Consider the following 23,147-nt stretch of genomic DNA (forward strand, 5'->3'; position numbering starts at 1 on the left):
TTCTACAAAGCAGAGGAGTCTCTCAATTTCCACTGCAAAACTCCAGACTTTGATATATTTCTGGTCAAGTGCACTGAAAAGACACGTACCTTGCACCAGAACCTGCTGGATCCTATAAATTTGTGGCACCTTAGTTGGCAAATTGTACTTTGAAAATAGGCAACTGTGCGTCTAACTTGATACAAAAATTTTTAGGCTCAGACATCTGAGAGCAAGAGCATGCAAAACCCTGCGGGGATCCTCTTTTTTTAATGCCTATGATCTGTTAATAAAGACGAATGGTTAAATCATGGTGACGTTGAAATAAATAGCAAAATTCCATTAACTTGAGTAAGTTAGGATTTTGCTCCTAGTTCATTGCATCAAAATCTGGTCCCTGATCCATCCTTACAGAAGAGCACTTAAACAAGGTAAGGACTGTAAATGTAAATAGATGGTGATTCTTGCTGTCTGTCCAGAAATTATAATTTTGAGGATACAGGTACAAAAGGCAGTGATAGTCTTTTGGATCTTGGTCCTTATTTGGACTTTTTGTTTTTAGGTGCTTATCTTGTGGAATGGCTCAAGGGCTAGATTTTTAGTAGATTAAAAGTAGCTACGCTTGATCGCTGTGGATAGGTTAGAATTTAAAGGTTTGTGGCCAAAAAAATTGTTGGGTCCTGCAACACCCAAGTGCCATTTGTGTATGTATTGCTCTTGCACTGAGATGTTGGAGCTGGGTCTTTCTGGGTAAGTAGGAACCACCACATGGTATGCATTGTCATTTTGGATGATGCAATTTGTGGCCAATGCAAAACACTGTTTTGGCAGGCTGTACTTGCCGGATATTATGTCTCTTTGTAGTGGTGTTGAATAAGGGATACACTGGATTCTGGATTATGTAGAGGTTGAACCTCTCTAATGTAGCACTCTCTGCTCTAGCAACATCCATGGTCCATCATGATTTTAGGTAGTGGGATATTCACTTATCATGGGAGTGGCCAGTTTTTCTGTGGTACTGTAAAGATAGTACACAGCCTCCAGTCCTAGCTTTCAGCGTTCTGTGCTGTTACATAGCTCTGCATTACTCTTGAAGAGCCCAGAAAGCAGTGGAAGTTCTGGTAATGCTGTGAAGTGTAAACGTGATTTTTATGCTTTATCTGCTTATTTCCTTGTGCCAGTACAATAAACTGTGTAACAATGCTAACACTTTGTTATGAAGTCTGATAAGACTTGGCTAGGCATAGGTTAATATAGGGTATGGCAGGACAGTCATACATTATTAAGCAGCATTGCAAGCAATGTTCTGTTTATTCACCTCAGTGAAATAAAAATAGAGATCCACTCACTACAATATTGACCTCTTGTGGTATGGCAAATTCTCTGGTTCAGTGCTGGTCAGAACCCAAGAGTGCTGGACTAGAGGGGTTCAACCTGTAATAAAATTGGGATAGCTACCTGACTTTTATTTATTTATTTTTTTAAGCTAGTAGAACCTTGTGTCTTTAAATTTTAAAAAAGAAAAGAACTGAAAGGAAGGAAGAACTATAACAACGTAAGAAAACCATCTGGATCTATGTGCTAGGTATCTTTTTTTGTGATACTGTTTTGGAAGTTGTCGACAATCTGAGGCTGCGTCTACAAAGCAATCCTCTTTCAGAGGAGGAATGCAAATGAGGGAGACCAAAAATGCAAATGAAGTGCTGATTTACAAATCTCGTGCTTCATTTGCAAAATCTGGCATGATTGCATTTCTGAAAGAGACTTTTCTGAAAGGAAAAACAGATGTGTAGATGGGGTTCCTTCAGGGGAAAGAAAAATCGAAAGAACCCTTCTTTCTCATTCATTTTGGGAAGAGGGGTTCTTTCAAAAATGAGTTTTTCCCCTAAGGAATCCTGTCTACATGGCTGCTTTTGCTTTCAGAAAAGACTCTTCTGGAAACACAATTGCATGAAATTATGCAAATGAAACATGAGATTTGTAAATCAGCTGTTCATTTGCATTCCTCCTCTGAAAGGGGAATGCTGTGTAGACACAGGCCTGAGTGTTTGAGGGTATTAAGAAGCTGCTACATTTTTTTTCTTTAGACAGCAGAACTGGGGAGAAGAGGGTTAAAAATTGGCAGGGTATGGCAGAAACCAGATGTTTTTTCCAGTGCCATCGGGGACTGAGGTTACTGGGAGCCAGATTCTATCCACTGTAGTAGCAAGGATGGTTATATGTATTATCTGTTTAGACTGTGGAGTTTGGAGCTGGGGATCAAAAATTGCCAAGATCTCAGAGCTGAGACTCGATTTTTGAGATATTCATGTACTGGGATATATAAAATCCAGGATTTTTGGTACAGTAAGTTATGCTTGTTCTCAATTCAAAGGAATTTTTGTGTGGGGAGGGTTTGAAAGCCAAAAATTAAACTGATTGGGCTAGTGCCATCAATAAGACCTGGCTTTTTGCAGAATTGAGATGTCAAAATCCAGAATGTATTTGGTACCATAAACATGGCTTGACTTTTTTGCTGTGTACACATCAGAATTTGATATTTTGGGTCTAAACTTTGGCAGGCTGCAGGTGCTGACTCAGGATTTTTCAACAAACAATCCTGATGAATCCCATAGAACTAGATTTTATTTATTTTATTTTATTTATTTATTTTAAGTAGGATCTTAAGATTAGAACTCTATTTCTGTGACAGAATTTAGGGCTTTTTCAAGACAAAAATTGGCAGGTTGCAGGACAAATCCAGCACAATCCACGTACATCCAGCTTTTATGTCTTTCCTTCTCTCTTCATTTGTGTAGGGTTTGTAATTTGACTGTTTCCTGGTCTCACAGAAAGAGGCAGTGCTGAGTTAGAAAGACAAAAATAGACCTTTACAGAGAAATATAGGGATTGTGTGTGTGGTGGGGAGGGAGAGAGGAGAGAGCAGCGTTAGGCTGATTTCCAGGAGGAGCCCTTCTTGCATTTGTTGTGTGTTTAGACATTTTTGTACAGATTTTTTTTTTCAGCTTAAAAACGTTTTCTCTCTCCCAGCTGTTCCTTGTACCTCTGTTGGGGAGAAAAAAAACCAAACTGTTTCTGATTAGAAAGCGACCAGAGACCATTTTATCTGAGCAACCAGGGGAAGAAAGAGAAGAGAAACCGTCGCAGGGATATAAATACCTATCATCTCTTACATATTTCCTGTAAATAAGTCTCTGTAGAAAGAGCACAATTTGACATCCATCCTAAGCAGCAGCAATGGGGTGTTTGGGCAACAGCAAAACAGAGGATCAGCGTATCGATGAGAAAGCTCAGCGAGAAGCCAACAAAAAAATAGAGAAACAGTTGCAGAAGGAGAGACTGGCTTATAAAGCCACACACCGTTTGCTTCTGCTGGGTAAGGAAGTGGTGGGGGGAGGAAGAGATGAGGGTGCAGTTGCCTGTGCTCCCCCTGCTAGGGGTATAACAGAGAAGCTGTGTGATTATTGACTGTGTGTGTGTGTGTGAGAGAGAGAGAGAGAGAGAGAGAGATACCAAGAATGTGCACAATTTTATTGACCAATATGCGAAAAGTCCACAGATTAAGCTCTGTGTGGGAGCCACATGGATACATGCATATAAATGCTGTTAAAGATGGGAGATGCTGTTATCATGTCACCAAAAAAAAAAAAAAGCCCCGTATATACATGGCAGTATTCTGTTTGTTTTTTTTCCTTTTAGGAGCTGGTGAGTCAGGAAAGAGCACTATTGTGAAACAAATGAGGATCCTGCATGTCAATGGATTTAATTCAGAGTAAGAATTCCTGATACTTTGTGTCTTCTGTTTGTAAATATACACTTGAAACATATTAACACAACACCCACTGGATATTTTCTGTCTTTCCTTCACCTTGTACGTGTGTGTGTGTGTGTGTGTGTGTGTGTGTGTGTGTGTGTGTTGGAGGTTTGACACTGGTTTGCAAACAAAACAAAAAATACTATTTGATATTTGTTTTCTGCTCCTGCTCTTCTACTGTATTTTACACTGTTGCTACTGCAGCGCTTGACAGGCCCCTCTGTAGCAACAACATGGCGACTACTTTTTTGCATAGCAGCAATAAATAAAATTGTATCTGTGTGTAATATAGAGAGAGATATTAATTCATACACAGGATAATGGGGCTGCTGTGGTTTTTCTGGTGGCTGGTTAGCATAAAACTGAAAACAATTTGCATGAGTGTAAATACACCCTGTCTTCTTGGGTGACATGATTTCTCTCTGATGAACTGTTTGTCAGTATTTAATATTATTGTGTGATGATTTTAGATGCATAAGGTTTTTAAACTACACAATATGTATTCTATATTCAGGGGAATAGATTTAGCATGCTATAGAAATGAAGAAATGACTTCCAATCCCACCAGGAGAGCTTTGCAGATGTGGTTATGATTATCTAATGTGACAAAATAGCCAGAGATCTGTTTTCACTGTTTTTTATAGTGATGAAAAATAATCTTACTGTTAGTGGTGAAAGTGATGAAACATAATCTTACTGTTGTTTTCAGTTTGTCATCAAGGTTAAACAGCAAATAAGCAGTCAGTAAAAAATCCTGAACACAGCTCAAACTGGTTTAAGGGAGAAATTAATTTGTTAATTTCTGTTTTAATGCAGAGAAAAGAAACAGAAAATATTGGATATTCGGAAAAATGTTAAAGATGCAATTGTGGTAAGAATGCTTTTTATACTATTCTTAAATTTTCTGTACACTGGAAGCCAAAAGTGTTATGTTCTCAAGGATTGCGTAGAGAAATCCCATTTTACTGATCAGATTGGATTATCTTCTGTTGATCCTGTATTTTAGATTTAATCAGATTAATGTGTCTGTTTTTGTTTTTATCAAATTTTAGACTATAGTTTCTGCAATGAGCACTTTGATACCCCCAGTTCCACTGGCCAATCCAGAAAACCAATTTCGAATGGACTACATCAAGAGTATAGCTCCACTTTCTGACTTTGACTATACCCAGGTAAGAATAAAAACTGACTTATTTTTCCTAATTTTGAGAGAGAACACAAAGCTGTAACTTTGATATATGATATGACTTATTTATGATTTGGAAGGTGTTTTCTAAAATAAGTTAGTTGGAGCATTATCACAAAATTAATTGTTTCAGCGTTATATGGGGTTGCACCTGTTTTAATGTTGTTAATTGTGTGTTGGTTTTTTGTTTGTTTTTAAGAGGAAAACAATGCAAAAAATTTAAGATTATTTGAAATTTCAGTTGTCAGTTTAGCACTAGTGAAAGCTGTTTCTCTGGGCATAATATTATGCAGGAAGACATCAGTCTAAGAAATTACAGTAGATCTTAAGAAATAGAAGCACAAAAGATCTCCGATAATGTATATAGTTTTAAAAGTGTCAACATTTTTTTCAATTCTTATTTTCTTACTAAAATCTTGAAATATCTGATGGTAGAGTAAGGTGTCTTCTTCGGTTATTTGTTTATTTTATTTAATTTTTATTACATTTTTGGAATAAACAGTGAATAATAAAAATAGGTAGATATATATGTGTGTATTTTTGAGCTGTGTGTAAATGCTGCCATATTAGGGTTGAGTAGAAAAGTGAAAACCTATTGGGCTTTCTGAAGTAGTCGCTCATCTGTAGTATAATTCAAAGTATGTAATTTAGGTTAATTTGCAGATGGATGCTGCTGTTTACATTGGATTATCTTGATCTTTAGATGCTAATTATTGCTTTTAGAAACACGCACACATTGTTTTATGTGAAAGTAATTGCCAGGAAGTTTTGAGTATTAGTGGATTTTCATTGTCTATACTACTACATTTTTAATTCTAAATGTGTGTATCAAAAGCAGTTTGTTTTGGATACAGCTTTTCTGTCCTTGGTTAAAAGCTTATGAGTTGTTCCTACAGTCAGTGTTGCCAAAGCAGCAATTTGGCAGGGTGTCTTCAGGATGTTAAAGCCAGAGTAACTTGCAGGTGGAAGTTGAGGGAGGAGGGAAATGCTTGTTGTTACTCTTACACTCTGGTATGTGGTCTTTTTGCCTCTGTAATTTTAGTGCTTTGAAGGCTCAATATTAAATACAATAAAGGATCAGACACCTTGTAGTGTTATAATTTAACACAGAACTCAGTTGCTGAGAAACCTGCAACTGCAGTGTACTCCCACATACCGTATGATTGTTCACTTGGTGGATATGAGGTACTGAAAATGACAAAGTCCTTTCTGAAACTGAATTTGAGGTTGATTTAAAAATTCTTTTTATTTAAGTCTGAATTCTGAAGTTTATTTCACTAACTTTAGTATTTGTTTCTTCTTTGGGATTTTCATTAATTTTTGTCCCTTAATTTGTATAAAATAAATTAATATGTAGCATACTTAGCGAGACTTTATAGGTTTATCTATTTTTCCATGAGTAATTATTGATTATATAAAGTTTTACGTGTTGGCAAATCTGTCTAACTGGTAGTTCCAACTGGAATTATTGGTCACAATAATCAGTATATGTTTATTGACTCTAAATCCACTTTGATTTTAAGAAAACTTGAGGACTGTGTCTACACTTGCATTCCTCTCTTGAAAGAGGAATACAAATGAGGGAAATCGAAAATGGAAGTGAGGCACTGAGTTACATTTCTCTAGCTTCATTTGCATAATCTCTTTTCGGAAGAGATTCTTTTGAAAGAAGAAAGCAGTGTAGAGGGGGTTCTTTCGAATCTTCGAAAGAACCCTCCTTCCTGTTCTGTTTCAGCAAGAAGGGGTCTTTTGAAAATGGGGTTCATTGTTGAAAGAGCCCCATCTACACAGCTTTTTTTCTTTCAAAAGAATCTCTTCTGAAAAAAGATTATGCAAATGAAGCACAAGATATGTAAATCAGTGCCTTACATGCATTTTCAATTTTCCTCATTTGCATTCCTCTTTCAAAAGAGGAGTGCAAGTATAGACTCAGTTAAGGAGTGCAAGAAGATTTATTGCTATTTTAAGATTAAGCAATCTTTTATAAAGAAGCATTATTTGAAATGGTGTGACATAGCTCTTTTTTAAAAAAAAAAAAAAAGTGTGCTCAACAAATAGAAGAAAACTAATGGTGGTTTACATAATTCCCTGGAAGCCAAACCATATTAAAATTATAAAAGAGACTACCTACCTAAAGCAGAGATGTTTAAAGTACTATGTCTACAAAAAACATAAAAACAAAATTTAGTTACTCCTAAATCATCATTCTTCTTTCTTCTTTAAACCCTTGTACTCTAGGTGTAGCATAGGACATCTACAATTCTTCTTCAGACAGAGTGAAGTGGGGGGAGACTTGTAGATGACCTATACTCCAGGTGGAGGACAAGGATTTAAACAAGAATGCTGATTTAGAGGTAACCAAATACACTTATGTTATTGTAGAATTAGTAATTTAAACATATCTCTGGTTTAGGTAGGTAGTTCCTTTTATGTTTTTAATATGGATTGGTCTCTAGGAAATTATGTACACAAGATTGAACTCTACCTAACACTGCAAGACAGGTTGATGCTGAGGTAGTTTATGGTGAGCTCACTCTGCAGATGTTTACCCTGAAATGTAGTTCCCACTGATGTAATTCCCCTACAACACTGATTTAATAACTCTGCCGCCAATATTGGTGAAGCGCTTATGTTGATGTAGTTAGGTTGATGCAGTGTCAGTGTAGACACTGCATTGCTTACGTCAACTTGCTGGCTTTCAGATGCTGTCCTACAATGCCCCACACTGACCATTAAATTGGTGAAGACTCTGATGATGAGGACACAGACCTCTGACAAGAACCATAATGTGAACATGCAAAAGCTACTGTAGTGGCTATATGTGGATGTAACCTAGGTCTGTTTAATTTTGTGCTATAGATTTGCTCGGAGATTGAAAAATATCCCTGGCTTAGGGATCTCTAAGCATAAGTCAAAGGGAGTTTTGCCATTGACTTCTGTGAAGCAGACTGGGGACCAAAGTTTGTAACTTGGAGATAAATAACGTTTTCCATAGACATATCATTTGATCCATCTTTTTTTAAATAAAGATACATATTAAAATAAGTATTGTGCCATGGAAGATACTCAATTATAAGTTTTCTGTTAAGCTTCAGTAAATCTATAATTAATAGTGGATGTATGGAACATGACTTTCTGAAGCAGGAAAGTCAATCTTAATATTATATAAATCAGTATATCTAGAATACATATTATCAGGTCCACTTAAAAGAGCACAAGGGAAAAGTCAGTGACTGTATATGTTATCTTCTCAAATGTGCTAAGGTAACTTTTTTTTTCTTTTTATGATGGAAATGCTAGTCAAGCTTTTACTAACGTGGAAGTCAGTAGTTTAATAAAATATATATATTTACTTTATTCTTTTGAATTTCTGAAGCCATGGGATGAAATCTTGGCCCAACTGAAGTAAATTGGAGTTCTGCCTTTGATTTCAATCTTGCAAGGATTACACTGAACAGTATAAAAGAAGTCTCAGTAATCACTAAAAACATACCAAGCATTTTAAGATAATTTTCTCTATCTAGTACTTTGGATTTACAAAACCCAAGCAACTTATTCTAATGTAATATGAATTTCAAATAAATTACATGTAAAATATGATGAAAAAGCTGCACTGTCCTATTCATGTTTAAGCCCCCCCCCCCCCCCCCAAACTACGGGGAGTTCAGCCTGAAAACGGATGGAACAATAAGCTTATAACTTTTTGGAAAATAGCTTATGCTGTGACACATTGGCTATGCCTGGATATGCTTATTTAAATTACATTAAATAAATGTGGCTCTAATTTTGAAAGCTGTCTTCATAAAATAAGTGTATTGAAAGCAAGTTGATTTTCTCAGTTTGAATTCTTGCCCCCTCCCCTTGGAACTCAGTGGCAAAAATTCTATTGAGTTGCACGGGGCCAGGATTTCATCTTCACACAAAGGAACTAGCATAGGTTGGTGTTTTGGATTTTGTTTTGGTTTTTTTTTTTTTTTTTTTTTTTTTTTTAAATCTTGATTTTGTTAAGAGATTTCTTTTATTTGTCTGTAAAATAACTGCAGAAGATCTAACCTCTCTAGTGCAGTCAAAATTATTTTAATTATATAGACTAAATACCTTGGTGATATTTTAATTCCTCAGTGTATCCCATGGTGTTTTTGCAGAAATGTATAATTTTATGTTTAATTATATTTAGCGTAGTTATATTGTGTTGTTTGTTTGCTCATTTATCTCCAGTTGTAGATATATGTACACATTACTGAATGTTCACATATTTTCACTAAAAAAAAAATTGCCATAGGCTGGCTGACAGCGTTTAATAACATATTACTTCTTTCTTGTAATCTGTATGTATTACTGATGAATATTATGAATATTAAAAAGATATTCCTGACCATTCTATTTTGGAGAACTTTACATAATCAAAGAAAAAGAGACTATCACAACATTTACTTACTTAAGTATATATTATATTTTAAATTTATACAGCTCAATACAGAAGTCTAATACCATTATTTTTATGCTGCTGCTAAGTATAGTATCTGGACAGGGATTTTGCAACTGAGTAGAAACATCTGTGATGTATTTAGGAGGGGTTTTTTATTTTATTTTTTTGGCAAAGTATTGACTGATATTTGTTAAAGTTAACAGGAATTGACTTGTGCCATTTTAAATCCTGTATTGATGTTTTTTTGCCCTTTGTGAAGCGGAGTGAACATATTAAGGGCATATTATGCTACTAGCTGTGGAAAAACGTGATGTATTACATAAGCATGTATTTATTAAAGACTATTGAACTTCAGTGAAATATTTGAATATAATGGATACTACAAACTTGCTTGGCACAAGTTCACTTTTTCCCTTGGCTTTCCTTAGATCTTTAAAGTAGTTTTAAGCTGTTTTTTAAATGTATATGCTGGTTTCCATTCCACAGAATGTTTATCTCAACTCTAGGTATGCATATAACAGGTAGTGGAGGATCTGTGTGGTGTAATTTTAGTGGAGTGATCAAGCATTTCCTTCTGTTACTTTAGTTGCTGATGAGACTGATTCACTAATTAAAGGAGAAAACATGTAAACATGAATGCTGGTTCTATTTAACAAATCACTTTGTTAAGAGTTATCAATTTTTTCCTTTTTAAAAATTTCTCATATAATATGAAGCACTTTAAACCTTTTTAAGTAGAAAATTGTTCTTTCTTGCTAAAGAGAAATGTGCTCATTTTAGAATATTGGTCTAAAATATAATTTTAGAACACATTGTTGTATAATGTTCTGCAGTCTGCTCTCAGGTGCAGTCCCTTAATTAAAAGCGAACTATTAATGAAGATAGTGAGAGGAAGAATATTTAAAATTATCTGTATTTTAGTTCACTGCCCTTTTCTCTGATATTGTAGTTTGTTTCCCTCAACATCATTTCAATTTTTTCCACCTAAAAATCAACATTGTATTTTAATAATTGTTTTTAAAAAAAAAAAAAGAGAATATTTGTCAGGTTTAAGCATGGCATAGGCATTCTTTAGTCATTAAATGATTTAAAACAATTTTAGTAAATCTAATAATGTTATTCAGAGATGTAGTAGAGTCTAATAGTGGCTGACAGACACAATATACGTAACAAGTCCTGAAGTCATTTTGCCTGAGAAATAATTTAAAATTAAGTCCATGTGTAGTAAAAGTTGTATCCTAAATAGGTGCCTAAATAAAAATGAAAACCACTATATAAATAAGTCCATAAATGGGTAAACAAACAAACACTGGTGTCACTCAATTAGTTAACAGCACTATTGGCCACAGAATGTTTACTTTTTTTCTTGTAACTCATGTTTGATCTAACCCCAAAGGAACTGTATACTAATACCATCCTCTGTGGTTTTTCGTATGGTTTGGAGCATTTTCATGTTTTTTAGGTGTGAGAAAATGTGCTATGCTATGAGTGAAAAGATCAAAATAGATGGAAAACTATTGTGAATATTGGCAAACATGGCTTGGCTTGAGTTCTACTGATCTTAATTATTTTACTTGTGGGATTTACTTACTATTTCTGGTAGGGGTTGAGGGCCGCAAGACGTTATAATTACCTCTGAGCATCACATTTTAAGTACTGCTGCAATTCCACATCACAATTAAAAATATCTACCTGATCTTTGAAGTTAAAGATTTTTATCTTTTGGGTTTCTTCGGAGTCTAAGATACAGGTTAAACTTTAAGAATACATTTTTTTCATAAATATGTTGTTTCTCAGATACGTAAAGGAAATGATTTTGCATTAAAACTTCAAAAAGTAGAGGAGAATTATTGAAGAGTAATATTTAGGACATACAAAATAACGTACATATGAATAAGAATAGTATCGATTTTTTTTTCTTTTTCACAAAAGTGAACATTGAGGTGAGAACTGGGAAGGAAATAATGTAAGCACATTATTGGAAAAAGTAGTAATGATGTAACAGCGTGAGATTTCTTTTTGGTTCTGATAGTGTTTGTTTTGTAACACACACTACCAATTAATTAGCAACTGAAACAGAAGTTGGATTTCTGGTGCTTCTGTTCCTCTAGTACATCTATGCATACAGAATTAATGTAGATGTACCTGTTTTCAATTAGCTTAATACAGTGAGTCTAAATTACTCTAATTAGTTGATGTATAAGGACATTGAGTGTGCATGTCTGAGCACAAGTACCTAGTTTTGTTTGTTTGTTTATTTTTGTTTCTTATTATAGTACTCGTTAGGTAGTCATCAGCACTTTGGGAGAGAAACGAAATAGATTGTTACCCTCATAATTTTAATACACAATTAAACAAGACAAGTTTATTTGCAAAACCATTTTGAAAATGCATGCCTCGGATGTTACAGTTTTAGTGCACCAGTAACATCCAAATCTGATTTTTTTTTTTAAATGTTCTTTGTATGATGACAATTCCGTTTTTGTAGATCAAGGCACCAGCGCATTAAAAATTAATTAGCTATAATATGTAATTCCCTTAATGAATCCCAAGCTTTCTTGTTTACAAAGTAATTTCCTTTATTTAAATGCTTTTCTGAAGGCATTTTTTTTATTATGTTCATGTTTGCAAAATTAAACCTGATCTTGGGTTGATTTAGATACTCTGCAGAAATGGAAATAAAGTAATACATTTCTGCTCCCCTCTAGCCTCATGGAAGTTACTCAAAAGAGTTAATACAGCATATTAATTACACTTAAAGTCTCTAGGCCACAGCAGCAAAACATTTTTTTTTTGCTTTAAAAAAAATTACATTTTTCTACAGGCAAGAAATGTCAAACTACTTAGGCCCCCATCAGTTTGCCTAGGCGTAGCTCTGGCAGGGAGTTGTAGACAAACACAGGCATCATCTCTCAACTGAGTCACAATTAGCAAATGTAGAATTGGGCAGAGGGGGGACAGGAAGGGGGTGTTTTGGTTCTGGTTGAATTCCGTGTTCAGTTTTGGCATCTTCCCCATCTCAATACTATGAAAAGTAAATACAGCTTTGAAATATTATAATACCAAAAGCTTATCCTCCCCCTCTTGTCTTCTCATCTATTTATTCTGTGTTTTTATGCAGCTTTCCAGCATAAGATGAGAAATTTCCATCCCCAAAAGTATTTGTGTGTGTGTTATTAACAGAAATCATACAGGGAAAAGTGTCTTTTTAGCCTTAATTTACACAGTTGTTACTGTGGTGCTAAAACAATGAATGCATTGAATTATTTATATACCATTCTGTTTAAATTATTGAACCTGTTAGGCCAAATATGGGAGTAATATTTACAGTATATCCTCCATGTCCATTACATCATTACCTCTGATGTAGTTTTACATCTAGCTGAAAGGATATTTCATGGTAATGTCTGTTATTACCATGGATTAATATTTAATAGAACTGCATGCTATTAGTATAGTCTACTGAAATTACGTGATATTAGTTTTGGCTTAGCTCTTTGTTTACAGCCTGTTTCCTGAGAATCAGGCAAATACCAAACAACATGAAAATTAGATTAAAAATAACCAACTTGATCAGGTTATGTTTTCTTGTGGAATTGTAGTTGAGAAAGCATGTGAAATGATACACCAGCATGATCCATATTTTTGGGTTTAAAATATTTATATCCGCAAAACGCAGTGTAAGGGTATGGTGTGGGAGATAATGAAAAAAAGGAGGTAGAAGTGAACTGTTTTTGTAAAGAACAAAAGAAGTTCCATTACAAAATCTGCTTTGTTTTTTTTTTTCTTTTTGGTGTTTTCTGCCACATAGCTGTGCTCAAACTCTATCCTAATTTTAAACCATATTTACGTACAAATAAGCATTGTAGGCTTAATTTTGCTTTCATACAGGACAATCAGTGTGTTTTTTTTTTCCATTGACTTGAGTGGGACTAGCCATAGACCCTGGTTGAGAATAGAAGACAGGGCTCTCTTCATGAACATGCTGCCCTCCATGGACCTATGGCTGTACCTTAGAAGGAATGTAAGGATCATTCTGTATATGGCAGCTATCATAAGCTATTTCAGCATTTGGCTCTGTCTCAACAGTGCCAAATGTCTAAATAAAGTGCTATTTCAAAACATGCCTTACTCCTCCTGCAATGAAGACTACAGGGATGCCGAAATAATGTGCCTGTTATTTCGTAAAAATATTTTGGAATAAGAGGCGCATGTCAAAGACATGGAGTAGCTATTTCTGGATACCAACTTATCCTGGAATAGCTCTGGCATGCAGACATAGCCTAACAGACCTGATTTCATGAATCTTGTGAATGACTGGTTATATAAACTATTTTTATTCCTCAGTCAACAAACTACCAGTGTGTGTGTTTGAGCGGTGAGCAAAGCAAGATGATAACAGGCATATTGTTATATATGTTACTGTTTGTTATTAATGGTATCATTAAACAATTAACAAATGCTTATGTATTATACCTAATGAAATTTTGAATGGTTCAGTTTCATGTGCTGTTTGATGTTACAAGTTTCTCAACTCCAATTACGTGATTTTCAGGGTTCTACCATAATCCAAATGCAGTGTTCAGTTACAGTCCCACCATGATAAATTCTTTATAAATGCTGCTAGATTAAATAAGTTTTGACCTTTGCAACATGCAGCTTTCACAGATAATAAAATATGTAAGAAATTGCCATTATTTGAAAAAGAAACTAAATTCTCCCTCACTGACACTGAAAGAGAAAAGAAAAACCTGAAGGATTGTATACTACAGTCACTGAAGCAAAGGTATTAGAGAGATCTGTTGCTTATGTGCATTGTGCTTATTTATAGTGCTCTCTGTTGGTACAATCTCAAGCGCATAGAAATCAATGAGAAGCTCTCGGTTTGTTTCAGTGGGCATTAAATCAAGCCTAGGGCATTTACACTCATGGGCTCCAATCCTACAATTTTTAATCCACTGGGGATCAGAGCCCTGCACCTGTGTGTAGCTGTGTTGAAATCAGTGAGGTTCTTCTTGGTCAGAGAGGCACCAACACAATATAAATTGGGAGGACTGGGGTGATGTATTGTTTGTGAACTGTGCGTCTTGCATGAGAGTGGCCATACTGGGACAGACTAATAGTCTGTTTATCCCAAATCCTGTCTCTGTGAATGCCAGATGCTTCAGATGCAATGAACAGGACTGGACAATTTCAGGTTCTCCATCCCTTCTTGCCCAGACCAAGCTCTGGTAGTTGAAGACTTAGGGCAGGGATTGTCATAAACAATGTTTTTGGTGATCTCTGATTGAAGCCACCAGGTCTTGCAGGTGGCCCCTCTGACAGATTTTCCTGGCCAGAGCTCCACCACTCGGTATGAACCGCAAAGCCAGAACCCTGAGCTGTATCCTAAAGTCTACCGCTGAAACCCTCTAGCTGAAGCCTAGAGCTCCAGGCTGCAGCCAGGAGATCCTGCCCCTGGAGCTCCTCCACCTTGCAGTAGGGTAGTTGAGAACTCATTGGCCACCTGTGGAGTTAAAGATTTGTCCCCCATGGAGCATACACATCAGCCTTGCCTGTATGCAGAGGGGCTGCCCGGGGCAGTGTGATGCATGGTGCCAATTCTTGGCTGGAAGTGCCAGCAAACACCAAAGGAGTATATCCAGGAGCCACAGCTGAAAGCTGCAAACGGGCTGCTGGTTTCCCTCCCTCTCCCCACCCCCCATCTCTTCCTGAGAGGCTAGCCACAGAAAAATCCTCTGGCAGCCACATATGAGAAATACTGGTTTAAGGACACCTGGAACATGTGATTGCATCCCTGATCATTTTGGATAATAGCCATTGATGGACCTTCCCCCTCAAACTTTATCAATGGATGTTTTACATGACAATTTCAAACTAACTAGGGGATGGTGGATATTAATTTCTAACCACTATTATATCTTGACCATCTCTAAGCACACACATTTATTTAAAATTTAGAAACTGACTTTATTATTCTTTTTGTAGAGAGAAAAATTAATAATAATACTTGGGCAACAAACATTTTGTTTCAAAAAGCAGTTAAAAGTTCGAAAATGACAACAGGGTACTTACCTATTGTTACGTATAAGACCCAAGAATCTAAGAGCAATGGAAATGAATGGTTAAGGGCCTTTTAAATTTGTTTGCCCACATTGTAAGCTTATTATTATCAGTTACAAAAGAAATACTTGTATAGTCATCTCTCCCCAAAGGCTTTACTTCGGATCCATGAATTACTCTTTTGAGCCTGTGGGATTTTAAGCTCTTCTTCAAATGGTACTGAACTTTGTATTTGATACACTTACAGTAAACTTGTTCAGCACTCATTCAGCGTCACCCTAGCTGATGCCCATTGTCAGCAATGGATGATTTTTCTAGTGTAGATGAGGTGTCCATTAATGAGTGCATTATTATGTTATAAACAAAAGATAACATGAGTGAGCAAATAAAGAACAGGGTGAGGAGCAGGGCTTGTGCTTTTCATATAAAAGTATTCACTAATTAAAATACAAAGAAAATCAAATACTGTGATGAGTTTAATTCTGTACAGATTCTTCCCTCTCCCTGCCCAAGCTTCCAAGCAAATCTTTACAGGAACCTAACCAGGACTTCACAGAATAAATACGTTGTCTTACCTATTCGTATCATGAATAGGTAAATCAACACCAAGTTGCCTTCAGTTACTATTTAATCCATTCCTGTAGACATCACACCAGAGGTGAGTCTTGAGTGATTGTCTCTAACAGTTTAAGTAAAATGTTCTGTTCACCCGACTTAAACCCATCAACTCTAATTTAGACTTTACCCATCTGGCTCCCTCATATGCTAACTTCAGTCTTATCTGTTCCTTAAAGACTAGCATTATGTAAAATTATGTATTTTTCAAATGGGAGAGGGGAAAATTTTATTTTCATAAACTGACAATAAGGCTCTCTATATTTATAAATGCTCCTGAGTGAAAAAAGTAGCAAATATTTAAAACATGTTGACTTTTCCTTAGGATTTTTTTAAAAAGCCTGAGATTAAATGTCATTTGAGTGCTAACCACAAAAAAAAGATTTCAGAATACTGTTGTGTATGTATGGAAGCCCAGGAGAGACAATTCCCCGGGGAATTTTTCTTAATTTTGCTTTCTCCTGTTGTTCCAGAGCCTTATTTCTAAATTAGTTAGTATGGATAAACAAACATGACAAACACTTGGTGGGACTGAGCACTTCTGAAAATCAAGACTGCTTGCTTGAAAGTTTTGCCTTTGCATTCTGGAAACTACTAGCTTTCTGCATATAAAGGCTAACACTGGCTTTAGAGGGTAGAAAACAGGGCAGTTGCCAGGGGCCCCTATGAATCTAAATTGCACTGTGCCCAGGTGGAAGGGTTCAGGCCCCATGAAGTGTGGCTTCCACTTTCTGGCCTGGACCCCAGTGAGTCTAACACTGGCCCTGCTTGTCAGAGTTTCTGAAACCTGCTTTGGGCCCCAAGGAACCACCAGACTCCTGGATGAGAACCGTTTGCTTTAAGGAATCATAAATTGTAGAACTGGGGTAAAATTTTAAATAAGTACTTTTTTAATATTCAGCTAAAAGGTGAAAATTCATTAGTTACAAAAATATAGATTATAGTGCTTTTTATGATCATTGTGATTTTTTTATATCGTGATTTTAATACTGTTGTCCTGTAAGACTTATGGAACATTAAACTGGACCACCATAACACTTTTTGCAGTGAAAGGGGTAATGCTAGGAATCCTTAAATTACTGGTCCTGAATTTGAATCAAATAGTGCAACTGAAAATGTAAACTCATGTTTCAGTAAAGAAGAAAATATATACAATATGTCTGTACAGTGCCAACATTGAAACTTCATGGAAACTAATCAGTGCAGTCATGCTTATGCTCCCTTTACTATATTCAGTGGTCACACATCTTTAATACTTAATTTAAAAGCTAATTGTTTCTTTGCACTGTGCAGAAGCATTTCTCCCATTGAAAGAAACATTTTGTTCAAATTGGCTACCATGGCTAATAATTTCTTACTCTGCCCTTTAAAAAAAGGGCACACAGTTAATATTTTAATTCTTAAAAGGGAAAAGAGATTGGTCTTCAGAGTACTGTTGGGAGGACAAATTTGACAGTACCAAGAAGGACATCTGTGCTTTTGATTCTGTTTAGTTTTTCCTTTTTTTTAATGATTAGTCTCTCTTGAAATTGAAGAAGGCCACTGCTAATAACCGTTTTTCTTTTTAAAGAATACGATGTTTAAAAACACCATAACAAAATTTTTTCTCTTGCTGTTCCTGTTGTTTTGAATCACTTGAAAAAAAAATTTGAACTTTTTCATCTCCCTTGGGGAAATGCTGCAAGCAGCAGAACTTGTGTTATTTTTATGTCAATTTAGCTTTTAAATGATTCAGAACATGTGGTTTGTGGGGAAAAAGCAATGTAGATTGACAAAAGGAGCAGAAATAGGGAAGGGGTTCCTGATTGAGGTGGCTTCTGCTAACTGTTAAAAAAAACTGAGATTTGTTTTTCTCCATTGTTTTCTCTCATCTTTTTATCTCTAAGTGGCTTATGTGCTGTGATGAAAGCTAAAGCAAATGGTTTTCACTTCTCAAGGCATTTTCACAGTGTGGAGAATTCGGAAGCTGGAAAACACATTTGAGGGAACTGCTGTCTACACTTCTCAAAACTGGCTCACTGCCACATCAAAACTGCAAAAACAAATGGTTAAGATGAAAAAAAAGGTTAAATATATTTGTATGTTTTGGTGAGTGAGAAGGTATATTGTATTGCTGACAAAGAAATATTATGGTATCCACTTAATATTATCAGGCTACCTGGATTGAATTGAAAATTATATCAATTTTTCTTTTTTTCTGTCTGCCATTGAAAAATTGGCAGACTAGTTAATTTTTCTCACAGAATAGTCCAGGAAAGGCTTTTCTGCTTGAGCTAGGGACTGATGGGGCACTTCTGACTCTGAAGGACCCCAGCAAGGAAAGAGATGTCATGGAAAAGGAGTCGCTAATCTGGGATCAGTCTCAAGGCTGGAAATCCGTACCACCACACACACAACAACGTTGCCCATTCCTGCGATCATGTTTCTTTGCTTCTCATATTCACTGCAGCCTCACAGCTGTCCCCTCTGTGACTTTGTAGGCATAGGTGCTGGAATTAGGAGGGCCAGGGGCATAGCTGTCCCATCGACAGGTTAGTCTGAGGCAGCAGCCGGCGGCTCTGCTCTTTGGGGTCCCCATGGCAACAGTCTCAACTGTCCTGTGGACGATACCCATGGGATTACTTGGGGGCCTGGTGTGGGGCCCTTTTGGGGACCAAGGGAGTGGGCAGGAGCAGCCCACCCATGCCTAAAAGGGCTTCCTGGTGTGGGGTGGCAGCAGGAATCACCCCCCCCCCCCACACACACTCATTGTGGGAGCTGGAGCAAAGCAGTCTGCTGGGCCTCTCTGGCTCCTGCCACCCATGGTGGGTGTGGGGGGGAGGGGTGACGCTGGCTGACGCCTCCCACCAGGTTGCTAGGTGAGCCCCTGAGCACACTGCTGTTGGAGGAGTTAAGGCAGCAGGGTGGGGAAGAGCGAGGGTAGGGTTTGGGTGAAGTGTAGAACAGAGGTGGGGTGGGGCCTGCATGGGGGGGTGTGCCCTGGGTGGCCGTGCCACAACCTTTTGATTTAAAGTGATGTCGTTTAGATACAGGGTTTACAGTGTGGTTCAGTGGATCTCAGTACCCACAATACACAAATTATTCCAGCTCCCATAGGCTTTCAGGAATCTTTCTCTAGCCTCTTGCTTAAGGGAAAAATGTATACAGGAAAAGTACAGCATGGTCTTGCCCCTCCACTCATCCCAAAAAAATCAAACAGCAGAAGGCCTTCCCATCTCTGGTTGATAGTTCTAACTGGCTTCTCCATGTCCCCATTCTGTATTCTCACCTGCAGTGTCTGTTCTTTTCTATCTGGCAGTGTTTACAGTACGGCTTCCTGTTTGACCTGGGAACTGTTTTAAGAACCTTCCCGAAGAGTAAGGTAATGGTTAGCAAACAAGTAAAGGAGGAAGGAGGACTAGCTGAAGGATGAGTGGCTGATCTGTGCCAAAACAGAACAGCAGCTAAGATAGGGATTGCATAGAGTTCTGCAAGTTATTGGAAAACCACATGTGCCCAACAAACAAGAAAAAAAGATTTCTTTTCCTTCCTGTGATTTAATTGGGACAACAGTTCGTCATGGACTGGTCATTGTCTTACTAATTCAGGAGGTGATAACTGAGGTGCAGTGTCCATGTTCAGTTTTTGCTCTGCTTCTGAAAACTTTTGAAGTAGAGGTGCCCATACACCTTGATCTTACTGGCAACAAGGAGGTTTCTCAGATGTTCCTTATTTTATGGGATCTTGCTAACTTTAGTCCCACACAGATTTGGGGACTTCAATTTTTATTGTGAAAATTATTTACATTTTAATTAAAGAATTGTGAAACTATGGTTTCAGAGCATTGTTCATTATAAAGAAGGGAATCTGTAATCATTTCATGTTCCCTACATGATTTTTTTCTCTTGGTTTTTGGATCTTTATTGGACTTTGTCAGTTTTGAGATCTATGACAGCAAGCCACAGAGTAATCTCATAGGCTCACTTGCAGTTGAGGTTTCCTTCAGCTGTTCTTAGTTCCCTAAGTGGAAAGCAGTATCTAAGAGGATTATCAGAAATGGCTAATACTTATCTTAATATTTGGCACTCTCTTAAGTTATAAGTGAGTGCTAAGATCCTCCAGAAAGATTCGGGTGAGGTGTCATATTTATGTTTTCCACAAATTTTCATTGATAAGATGCTCACATAAGCAAAACAATGACTAAAAGCTGGTGATACTATCAATAGAGAGGAAATGGCCTGTTCACAGATCTAAGACAGCCCTACTATCCCTGTAGCATTTTTGAAGGAAGAGTCAAGAACGATATAGTCCTCAGAAATCAATCAGATACACAATACCTATGACCCACCTAAACACTCAGGGGGGCACCAGAAATGGATCTGTAGTGCCGTGGGCAGGACAAAATTACTCCAAATAGCTTGTATGACCATTCTCAGCGTATCCAGGATTGTGAGTCACCTTGTTACCCCAACCAGTTGTAAGGGGGAGTCTTGTCCATGGTTCTGAGTGTTAGCCTCTCAAGGCTATGACAGCCCTATCCTCCCTTTTCAGGTTAACAAGATACACCTCAATTTCCAAAGTTCCTTCGTCCTGTGACAGTGGCTAATCACTGAAATCCCAGATCCTCTGCCACCAAAGAGGCAGTGTACCCCAGTTTACAAGTTTTACCTTAACTCCACCTCTGCTATATAACACACAGCCCTTGTGAACACTTGTAATAAAATGGAAGTATTTATTTTTAACACCAAACATTGGGTTAGTTTAAGGGAGAAAGGAGAGCTAATTAGACATAAGAGAGTGGTAGAAGCAAATGGTTACAATGCCAAACAAAATCATAAGATATAAACTTGGGTTTGTGCTTATTAATAGTAACCTCTTCTATTTAATAAAGTAGGTTTCCCCTGCAAAGCCCAGTCTGTTGTAGAGCTAGCTAGCTTCATAGGAATCATCATCCAGTTTTCCATGAAAAAATTCCTACTTCCCAAAATATCTCATTAGTGAAAGGATAAAAAAGCTTCTCCCTACAACAATGAAACAGTCTTTTTTCTCTCTTTTAGAGCAAACACCTGTCTTACTGTAATGTTCCTTTTTACCTTGATTATTTGCAGTTGTCTTGGAGGCTTTCCCATTGCTACTCCTGCAATGGGAAAAGGAAAAGGGTTGGAAAATTGAGCCTTGCACTAAATTGCTGGCTTAACAGGGAGTGCTGGTGATTCCCCCATGTGTGGAAGGGGTCATAACTGAGACATTATCCACTGGTGACCTAACTTTTGCATCAAGACCACAAAGTTCACTTTTAATATATATTAAAAGCGTTTTTTTATCCCGCAGGTAGCTGTAATAGGGGTGTGTCCTGGTAAAAGAAAAATCCCAATTAGCTAAGAGGGAGGGCTTTTGGTTGTGGGAGGGGGGGACATGTGCACAGCTAGGGGGTGGGGTGCAGGCTCTGGGAGGGAGTTTGGATGTGGGAGGGGGCTTGGGATAGTGTTTGGAATGCAGGAGAGGTTTTGGAGTGCTGGATCCTTGGTGTGGGTGCTCACGTTGCATGGCTCCCCACTAGCAGTTCCTCTTGCTGAGGTTGGGGCATGGCTAGGCAGCTCTGCGTGCTACCTACACCTGCAGGTACCATCCCTGCAGCTCCCACTGGCTGCACTTCTTGGCCAATGAGAGCTGTGGACCTAGTGTTCAGGGCAGGGAGTGGGCAGCACACAGAGCTGCCCAGCTGTGCCTCTGCCAGAAGCAGCAGAGACAGGTTACCCTTGCAAGACCCACCCCCAAAGTGAGCGCCCTCCAGATCCTGCACCTCCCACGCCTCTACTCAAACATCCCTCCCAAACCCAAATTCCCTGCAGAGCCTGTGCCCCAGACTCCCTCCCATGACCCCATCCACAGTCCTGCACCCTCTACAGCACTACAGGGGACTCAGAGCCACCCAGGAAACTGCAGACCAGTCAGTTTAACTTCTGTGCCAGGAAGGAAAATGGACCAAGTAATTTAGGAATTTATCTGCATACATCTGGAAGAAAATAAGGTGATTAGGTAACAGCCAGCATGAATTTATAAAGAACAAATCATCCCAAACCAATCTGATAGCTTTCGTTGATAGGATAACAAGCCTTCTGGGTAAGGGAAAAGGTGTGGATGTGGTATTACCTAGACTTTAGTAAAGCATTTGTTACGGTCTCACATGCTTTTACCAATAAGCTAGACAAATACAACTTAGATGGGGCTACTGTAAGGTGGGTGCATAACTGGCTGGATAGCCATTCTCAGAGAGTACTTCCTAATGCTTCATGATCATGCTGGATTTAAGGTCTAGAGAACATGAGCTATATACGAGAAAACTGATAGAACTGGGCTTGTTTAGCTTAGAAAAAAGAAGACTGAGAGGGGATATGTTAGTGATTTTCAAGTATTTGAAAGAGTGTTACAAGTGGGAGGGGGAAAAATTGTTCTCTCCTTGGCCTCTGAGGATAGGGCAAGGAGCAATGGGCTTAAATTGCAGCAAAGGAGGTTTAGGTTGCACATAAAGAAAAGCTTCCTAACTGTGAGGGTGGTAAAAAACTGGAATAAATTGTCTAGGGTGGTTGTGGAATTTCCATCCCTGGAGATATTTAAGATCGGGTTAGACAGACACATATCAGGGATGGTCTAGAAACTCTGGACGGTGCTTGGTCCTGCCCTGAGAGCAGGGGACTAGAATTGATGACCGTTAGAGGTCCCTTGCAGTTCCAGTGTTCTATGAGTCTGTGATTCTATCTCAGAGCAAGAAAGTAAACAATCAAGGAAAATTTCCTTTGATGGACAGTTTAGTACATCTGACTACTTCAGGATTTGATTTTTTTTTACTGTTTTTTCCCCAATAATAAGTTTATTAAATAGAAAAGAAAAATGGAACTTGACAGTGGATTTAAGGAAACAATAGATGAAGGTAATGGTATACCTAAATCAATCTTGTTTATTTTGGGAAATCATTTAATTAAAGGTAACCCATCATTTTTGTTGTCTAATAATTGGAAGAGGTATGATGCATATATGATAAATATTACCAAATGCCATAGCCAATACCAGTCTTACCACAT

General features: G+C 37.5%; 1 protein-coding gene across 2 annotated transcripts in view; it reads left to right on the forward strand.

Moving 5' to 3' along the window:
* GNAL (G protein subunit alpha L) overlaps positions 1–23,147 on the forward strand; it is a 314,865-nt gene that overhangs the window by 117,227 nt on the left and 174,491 nt on the right. Inside the window, exons 1-4 of one of the 2 annotated variants that reach the window (XM_074987463.1) lie at positions 2,912–3,355; positions 3,679–3,751; positions 4,610–4,664; positions 4,846–4,965. In XM_074987463.1, the coding sequence (XP_074843564.1) occupies positions 3,217–3,355; positions 3,679–3,751; positions 4,610–4,664; positions 4,846–4,965 (387 nt within the window). In that variant the 5' untranslated portion in view covers positions 2,912–3,216. Of the gene's footprint in view, positions 1–2,911; positions 3,356–3,678; positions 3,752–4,609; positions 4,665–4,845; positions 4,966–23,147 lie in introns of those variants that run through there. The other variant, XM_074987462.1, reaches the window with a different exon arrangement.

This window comes from Carettochelys insculpta, chromosome 2, assembly GCF_033958435.1.
Source record: "Carettochelys insculpta isolate YL-2023 chromosome 2, ASM3395843v1, whole genome shotgun sequence".
Classification (NCBI taxonomy): domain Eukaryota; kingdom Metazoa; phylum Chordata; order Testudines; family Carettochelyidae; genus Carettochelys; species Carettochelys insculpta.